The following is an 8,217-nucleotide window of genomic DNA, read 5'->3' on the forward strand; positions in this document are numbered from 1 at the left end:
AGCAGCATTTAGCTCACTGCTCCGGCTCTTTGAGTTGAGATTCCTGCCTCTCACAGCTGTGGAGACGAGATGACGGAGCTGCTGCTTTAACAAGCTGCCTTTTGACACGGCTAACGTGGCACCAACCTCAAGATTCAAACTCTACTTGTGCTGGATGGCAGCTGGCAGTCGTCTTCAAGCTCAGACACGAGGAGAAGAGAATGAAGAGTTGATTTTCCAGGTTGAGGACTTTAATTTTTTTATATTTTTTCCAAAGCATCAGTATTTTTACATATATTTTTCCCTTTACAGCCAGAGTAGAGTGTGACTCTGCTGACCTCTGAGCTGACGATGAATGTGCTGTTGAACACGGCTGCCAGGGCCCAGGAGCAGTCGCTACCTCTCTGTGGCCCCGGGTCGGTGCACGACCTGCCCCACTGCCCCCCGGGGTTCGGTCTGAACGCCCACCTGACCGCGGCGCCGCTCCTCGGCTTGCAGGGCGGCGCGAGAGCCGCCAAGCCCCAGAAGGAGCTGAGTCCCGAGGAGCAGCTGGAGCTGAGGCGGAAGATCAACAGCAGGGAGAGGAAGAGGATGCAGGACCTGAACGTCGCCATGGACGCCCTGAGGGAAGTCATGGTGCCTTATGCTTCCTCCTCCTCCTCTCCCTCTCAGTCGCATGCGCCCGGGGCCCCGCCGGGCCGCAGGCTCTCCAAAATCTCCACCCTGGTTCTGGCCAGGAACTATATCCTCCTCCTGGGCTCGTCTCTCCAGGAGATGCGCCGGCTGCTGGGGGAAGTGAGCATCGGCATGGGGGTGAACGCTGGGCCTGTCCCTCGGCTGCTGTTTGCCGGTGGGTGGCCCCTCATTGCGGGGCCCGGCCAGCTCCTCCTCACCCACGAGTCCCTCATCTCCTCGACCACCTCTTTGTCGTCGGCTTCTTCTTCTTCCGCCGCTTCGCTGTCCTCCTCAGCTGCTAAATGTGCCCCGCGTCCTCCAGGCCACATGGAGGCCTCGCTGGCCCCAGTGCAGTGGAGCTCCGTGGGGGCCGCAGGTGGGGCCCCCTGCCCCTGTGGAGTCTGCAGGCTGCCCAGATTCAACCACTCCAAACCTGCTCCCAGATTCCCAAAGTGAAGACTCGAAGCTTGCAGGGGATTTCTTTATGATTGTTACACATTATGCAAGCTTTTTATAGGAATTAGTATTTTTCTAACAGTTTAACGTCTTTGTAAAATGTTACTACACTACTTACAGTTTAGTTCTGATTTTATCCGAGCACATTATGCTGTTCTGCTTTGTATTATCTGTATGTTTAATCTCATATTCTTGGTTTTAACATGGCATTATTTTTCTTCTCCTTCTTCACAGACAAGCAAGAACCTCATTCGATGAGATTTTTCTTGTTTATTGAATGTAACACACATTTCCAATTACTGACCAAACTACGTCCAACTATTGTGAATTGTTGAAATTGTATCAGAAATCAAAAATCTTAGTATGACCTTAAATTGAATCAAATGCTACTGTTAGCTGCAAATTTTAGCTACGGCTGCAGAGCAATCAGTTTTTACCTCTTTCTGATGAACCTGAACACGTTCCGATTTGTTCTGTATTTTGGTTTCCATCTTTATATTGTTTAAAGCGACATACTCAGCATAAAGAGTCACAAAATAAAATGTTTTGCTTCTGCATTTTTGCTCAAATTACTTCCAGGCGTTTGAGATTTGAAATAGAAATGTGTGGTAAGAAATCGATGCCTGTGTTAAATATAGAAAATATTTTATGTGCTTGCGGTGCGTTTACTGTCTTTGCTAAGTTCTAAGTAAAAGCGCAGCTTCATGAAACATTACAGAAAACAACAAACAGATGCGCTGGTGGAACTTTGTGCGCAGAAGCTGAACATTGTCTTTAAATATTTAGAGTTCCCCCTTTAATGTCTTCCTGAAGTAAATCACAGATCTACCAGTCTCTTTCCTCCATGCAGAACATAAAATTTAAATTCTGCAGTACAGACTAAATGAACCAAACCAAATGGTGTTGAAAGTCCATGCAGGGATTTGAACTCAGAACTTTTTTGCTCAGAGGCAATAGGCAAACATCTCTTCAGTGGAGCCCTGCAGAGATGTTGACTAAGAATAAAAAGATTATCAAAATAAAATTAATGAAAGGCAACAAACTCTCACAATGTCTGAAAGGGAGTAGTAGCTACGTTACAGGTGTCTCTATATAAATTAGAGTTTAATTGATTAAGTTCATTTACTTTTACTGATTCAACTCAAAAAGCAAACTTTTATCACAATAGATCTGAGGTGTTCCTGAAAGTCAAACATTACATGCGAAACGTGAAACGTTTTCTCCTGACACACAATGTTCCTGTCATGACCCATGAAGTGATAAGGAAGACTGCTGACTCAGCATTTGTCCAACAGGCAGAAGAGTTATTCTTTTATGCAAGTTTTTTTTTGTTTTTTTTTTAAAAGTTTAGTGGAAGAAAAACACTGGGTTAGAAAATAAAGTACACCAGCGATTGCCGCCTTGAGAGGATTATTAAGAAGCAAAGCCCTTTTAAGAGTTTGTGGGAGATTCACAAGGCGTGGCCTGGACCTGGAGTCGGACCACCGCACACACAGTTTACATCCAGTGGCTGAAAGCCCTCTTCTCAGAGGAAAGTAAATGTTTAATAGTTCAGAAATCAAGGTACCAGACTAAGGAGTGGAGATGCGCAGGTCCACCCAACAATCGGTCAATTTTTATTTGCATAGCACCTTTCAGCAACAAAATCATAAAAACACAGAAGAAGTTAATTGAAACATTACAATTTTTCAAGCACACATCAGATTGTTGGTGAATTTCTCATTGATTGTGTTTCAATAACAACTTTACACAGGTGGGTTTTTAGTCTTGATTAGTAGATCAGTTTTTAATCCAGTCCAGCGTGAAGGCTTTTACACTCGGTGGCCATTTTTGGAGCCATGACAGCCACAAGTCCGAGATCTGCGTACAAGTTTGACCGAAATGTTGATTTGATGTTCCAGTAGGTCTTGGCAGCTGAAGCTGAAACCAGCATGCTGTGACCTCATCACGCCACGCCGCACTGATGCAGTAATTACTGCCAAAGCAGCACCAACCAAATGTTGAGTGAGGAGGACGGTTCTCAACAGACCGTCTTTTCTGAATTAAAAACACCTTTTTTTAAATTATTCTTCATCACAAGACCATCCAACGTGTTAAAATGCTTTGGAAAAGTTCATTTATTTCATTCACTCAATTCACGAAGTGAAACATTACATGGATTGACTACACGTACTGATTGTTTCAAACCCTTATTTCTGTTAGCTCAGATCATTTTCTGCTCCCAGAAAATAAAAATATGACATTTAAGATTGAAATGCCATGTTATAGCAATAATAAAAAAAACAAAAACATTTTTAATAGTGAAATGTGGGTTTAATTAAAAGCAAAGAGTACTTTGCATTTGACAAAAGAGCCTCATCGGAACACATTCTAACTTACTGAATATAACTGTGGATTCATATTTTCTGAGGATCTGAGTTTCAGCCATAATTATCAAATTGAACAGAAATAAACACTTGAAACATTTCACTCTGTGTGTAAATAAGCTGTACGGTTTGGGATTTTCACTTTTTCAGTTGAATTACTGAAACAAATGAAGTTCTTGATCGGGTTAAAGTATTTTAGTGTTTAATCTGAAGCCTGGTCAGGTTGTTGTTCAAATCAAAATAGTCTGTGAAGGATGATCAGCCTCGTCTGTAGTGGTAAAATAACCCAACTACTCTTTGGGTTTGGGTTAAAGAAACGTGACTGCCTTACAAATCTACTGTCAAATATTTTCATCGCAGTTTGCATCTTTGTTCTGTCATGCGTAGATGCTTCACCTTCTGCAAAGATTCAGCTTGCAAGGATTCAGGAGTAAAAACCTGCCACGGTTTTCGGAGTAAAACTCCAAATATTTCACTTTAACCATTTCTGACGCGCTGCAGATGCTGACAAGATGCTGAGTTAAAAACCTCCTCCTCCCCCTACTCTTAGTGTCAAATGAAACCGGTGAAACAGTCCTCATCTTTGCCCCCCTTTCATTGCTCCAACAAGCAAAAGATCAAAACCGGCCCGTGTAATTACCACCGCGCTGAAAGAAGGCCTTTTGATTATTAGCCCCCTCTCGCTCCTCCAGCCGCAGTTTCTTGATGTCTCTGTGTGTTGAGGAGCCAGGACGGGTGATCCTGTGCTACTCGTTGCACTCTCGCTACAATATGTTCAAACACCCAGAAAATGTGTTGCGCAGAATGGAGGGGTTCACTCCTGATAACTCGCCACCCCTCTGGAAGAAAGCGGGCAGCCTCCTCCTCCCGTAGGAGGGGGCGGGAAGAGGTGAAGTCGAGGACGACATTTTCACCGACAACCTGGACCTCCGCGTGAATAACAGCAATAAGAATAATCATAATGCTTTATATATCTCTATATATAAATATATAAAAATGGTCAAAATAATTGCCACCCTGGAATAAGAGGATTAGGGAGGGGGGAGATATGTGAATGGTGGAGAGTGAAAAGGGACGGGAATCTGTCGGCGTCAGCGAGGACAAAGGAGGAGCTGGATGCTATTAAGTGAGATTAAGCTAAATAAGGCTTGATATGTTTTTTTTCTTTAAGGAAAAATGAGGATGGAGAAGTGGGTGAGAGTGAAAGAAGAAGAGAAGAGGAGGAGGAGGAGGAAGAGGAGGAGGAGGAGGAAGAGGAGTGGTGCTTCTGATTTACAGATCAAAGTGAGATGGCCCAAAACTTCACGTCTTTCATTTACATATAGCTGCTTTATTTCACCCCAGGGATTAGCTACCTTGTCATTTTCTCCGGATGGCTCTCCACTCGCTTACCTTTGCCCACCATCCATTTCCTCCTGCTCTCAGGATGGTTCGGCCCTTCTTCTCCTTCTCTCTCTTTTTTCTTCCTTTCAAGCCGGCCTCCTTAATTTCTCCCCCCACTCATTCTCTACTCGTTCGCTGAGCTTCTCCAAGAGGCTCTCACTTTCTTGTGTTTGGAGGTCTCATTGTTGGAGCGACGCAGGGGTCTGGTCAGTCTTTGTGTGAGCACTTTAACTCATCTCCATTTCATCACTGTTGTTCAATGGGGCGAGGAGAGCGTGTGGGACAATACACACACACACACACACACACACATGCACACAGAGGACCCCCACCACAACCACACACAACCACACACACAGCACATATCCTAAAAAGTTGGCCGATTTTCAGCAGACTTCTGTTTTTCAAATGAAAATCTTTTGGAAAAACTGATGAATTTTTTTAAAGATTGCTGCACAAAACGTGCTGCAGCCGCTTTTTCCACAAAAATATCAAGTTCTAATTCTATAAATAAGTACTATACTGATAAAGCTTGATAACCTACAGTGTTTTGGAAAGGTTTTCTTTTTACATTATGTCTCATTCAGTCTCTTTTATTGGGTTTTAAGCGAAATGCCAACGCAAAGTAGTGAATAACTGTCGACAGGACAAAATATCTGATTCCCAAACTGTTTGCAAATCGTCACCTTTCAAAATAATGGTCTAAATCATTTGCTGCCAAAAAAGATTTTTGGAAAATAACAACAAACAAAAAAACTAACAAACTATATATATATAAATATATATATATCACCATCTCTTTCTTTCCAAAAGAAATAGGCAAAATATTTAGCACTTATTAAAGGCTATTATTTTAGGAAGGTGATGAAATGAAAACCTAGGAACATGCATATGTATTTACACCTCTTTTAATCTAATACCCCTAAACAAAATCCAGTGCAGCCACTTTCCTCCATAAGCCTCCTAAAATCAGCTCAGGTAGCAGAAAGTGTTATTAGTACACTCTACAAATCTGGGTTTTAAGAAGAATATTGCTTAGAAGAAAGCAATCATTGAAACTTAGCAACAGGAAGTCCCAGCTGGCATGTGGAAGAAGGCACTCAGGTTGGATGAGACCAAAATGAAACTTTTAGGTCAGCATGCAAACCGCTACGTGTGAAGGAGGAAGACTGCATGTCGTCCTGAACACAACGAACCCACAGTGAGACACGGTGGAGGCAGTATAAATCTGTGGGGACTGTTTTCTCTGCAAAGAGGCAGGGTAGCCGATCAGAATGGATAGCATGGGTGGAGCTATATGTTTGGCAGTTGTGAAACAAAATGTGCTTCGCCAACAACACAGTACATCATTGAATTCAGAGTCTAATAGAATCGAGGGAAAAATATGTAAACATTGTCCAGAAACGTTGAACATTCTCTGGGGATGAACTCATCTCTGTGGTCAGGTGAATGAAGCCATGTTTTAGAGAAGACGCTGTAGTGACTGGAGGTAATTTGTGATAAATAGGACATTTGGGGCTCTATACGACCTTGGCCTGACTCTTAAGTTATGCATTTTATATAGCAAAATGCTGTTCGCTTCGCCAGTACAGCTGTTGCACATCTTGCATAGCAGCAACAACCATAAAGGAGCAGCATTGTGTGTTTTTCTAATACATAGTGTTATTATATAGCATAATCAAGTAACTATGTTATCTTCAGTTGTTATAAAAATGCTATACATATCAAATATGAAATTCTACTTTCTGATTTAACACCTTGAAATCTGGCCTCTGTCTCTTTAAAAACTCCTACTCTTTCTGAGATTCCGCCTTCAGGAAGTCGTTGCAACATCGCTCTGCTATTAACCCTTTGAGAACCTTTTCACCAGAAGTCGTAAAAATGATCTGCACAGTTCTGTCAGGTGTTTGCCAATTGCTGCCGGATAGTTTGAAGGAGCTCAGTGGGTGAGTTTCAGGGGAGGCTTGGAAACTCAGAAAATGCATCTCTGAGGAGGAGCTGCGCCTTGAAGGCGGAGCTAGGTCCAACCAGGCGTTTTGCGCAGTGGTTGTGATGGGAGATTAAGAGCTTTATCAAAAATGCATGAAAGAATCAAGGCAACACCCCGGGTATGTGTTTGATAAGGGGATAACATTTTAACATGATGTAAAGCTTAAAAAGCCAATCTAATATCAGTATTGACTTTTATCTTTTATTTGTTCATCTGCTTTAAACAGCACAAAGAAAAACATAAAATAATTACTTTCTTGCTTTTACTGTAGCAAAAAAAGCAACCCATCTTTGAACTCTTTTAGTGGATTCACGACGAACCTGTTTTCTGTTCTACCAATCATTCTAAGAAGGTTTCTGTAATATACAACTTACCAAATGACAAGGGTCATCAGTAATAGAGATTCAGTCAGAAGAGAGGCTCTCAGAGATGTTTACTCACTTGGATATTACCAGAGGTGTTCAGCTGCTTTATGTCCAGCCCTAAATGCAGACGGTACTCATTGTTTCCCTCTTTTCCAGCCTCTCATCTGGAAGTGTTTGTCTCGGCCCATTGTCGTACTGTTTCGTAGCTCTTAAGCAAGTCAACGTGGGGAGTCCTTGGCTAAGGAAGTCTTCAGCCATAAATTTCATCTCTACAATGAGTGGAGCGCAGGGGCTGGTCAAGACCCCCATTTACTTTCTAACCCAGCTTTTATTCGTTCCCTGCCTCAACAACATCAGGCCCTCCTGTGCTGCTGTCCCACCCTGGCGTTCCCAAATCCCCTCTGTCTCCCCCGTCTTTCTGAGACCGGGGAGATACAACGGGGTTACCGCTGAGTCTGCCGGCCCGCTCATTAAGCTTCGTGTTCTCTCCCATCCATCCCAGCACGCCGTCCCATTCACACCAGAGCCCTCATTACAACTTTACAGGCCGCCGTCAACCAACACCTCAGCTTATTTTCCGCTAATATTTGGATTTTTGTTGGTTGACAAGCAGGTGGTTCACAATTAACCTTAGAGGTAAAGACTGCAAGTTTAACAATCACATCCACAACAGTTTGTAGCAAAACGTAGCGTCTGCTCCTCATCAATCAAGATTACATCATGTCAAAAGTTAGAATTGACGTCAAACTGAGTAACAATGTGCCACTGAAATTGTCTTAAAACCCCAGACAGTAAAAAAAGAAGAAAAAAAACTTGAATATTGTTGGCATTTACATGCAAGATCTCGTTCTCTGTACTTAAAATAAAATGTATTAGCAGATTTCAAAGACAATGTAAAACTTATAAAGCAAATAACTTTATAAAATGCCGCTGCGCTGGATGTCTCTGTGTTTTTATAACTCACACACATTTTAACAATAGTACTTTTGAAATATAACTTTAG

The 8,217-nt window shown here is 42.5% G+C and overlaps 1 protein-coding gene across 1 annotated transcript; it reads left to right on the forward strand.

Moving 5' to 3' along the window:
* The first annotated feature begins 9 nt into the window (after window positions 1-9).
* Window positions 10-1,667, forward strand: olig1 (oligodendrocyte transcription factor 1). The gene is made up of 2 exons (XM_005802998.3): window positions 10-220; window positions 292-1,667. Exon 2 carries the CDS (start codon window positions 331-333, stop codon window positions 1,108-1,110), a length of 780 nt encoding a protein of 259 aa, XP_005803055.1. The 5' UTR covers window positions 10-220; window positions 292-330; the 3' UTR covers window positions 1,111-1,667.
* Window positions 1,668-8,217: the final 6,550 nt, after the last annotated feature.

The sequence above is a fragment of the Xiphophorus maculatus genome, chromosome 7 (assembly GCF_002775205.1).
Source record: "Xiphophorus maculatus strain JP 163 A chromosome 7, X_maculatus-5.0-male, whole genome shotgun sequence".
Lineage (NCBI taxonomy): Eukaryota > Metazoa > Chordata > Actinopteri > Cyprinodontiformes > Poeciliidae > Xiphophorus > Xiphophorus maculatus.

What these genes read in the sequence shown, in the direction of transcription:
- olig1 (XM_005802998.3), top strand. Translation starts at nt 331, where the DNA reads ATGAATGTGCTGTTGAACACGGCTGCCAGGGCCCAGGAGCAGTCGCTA.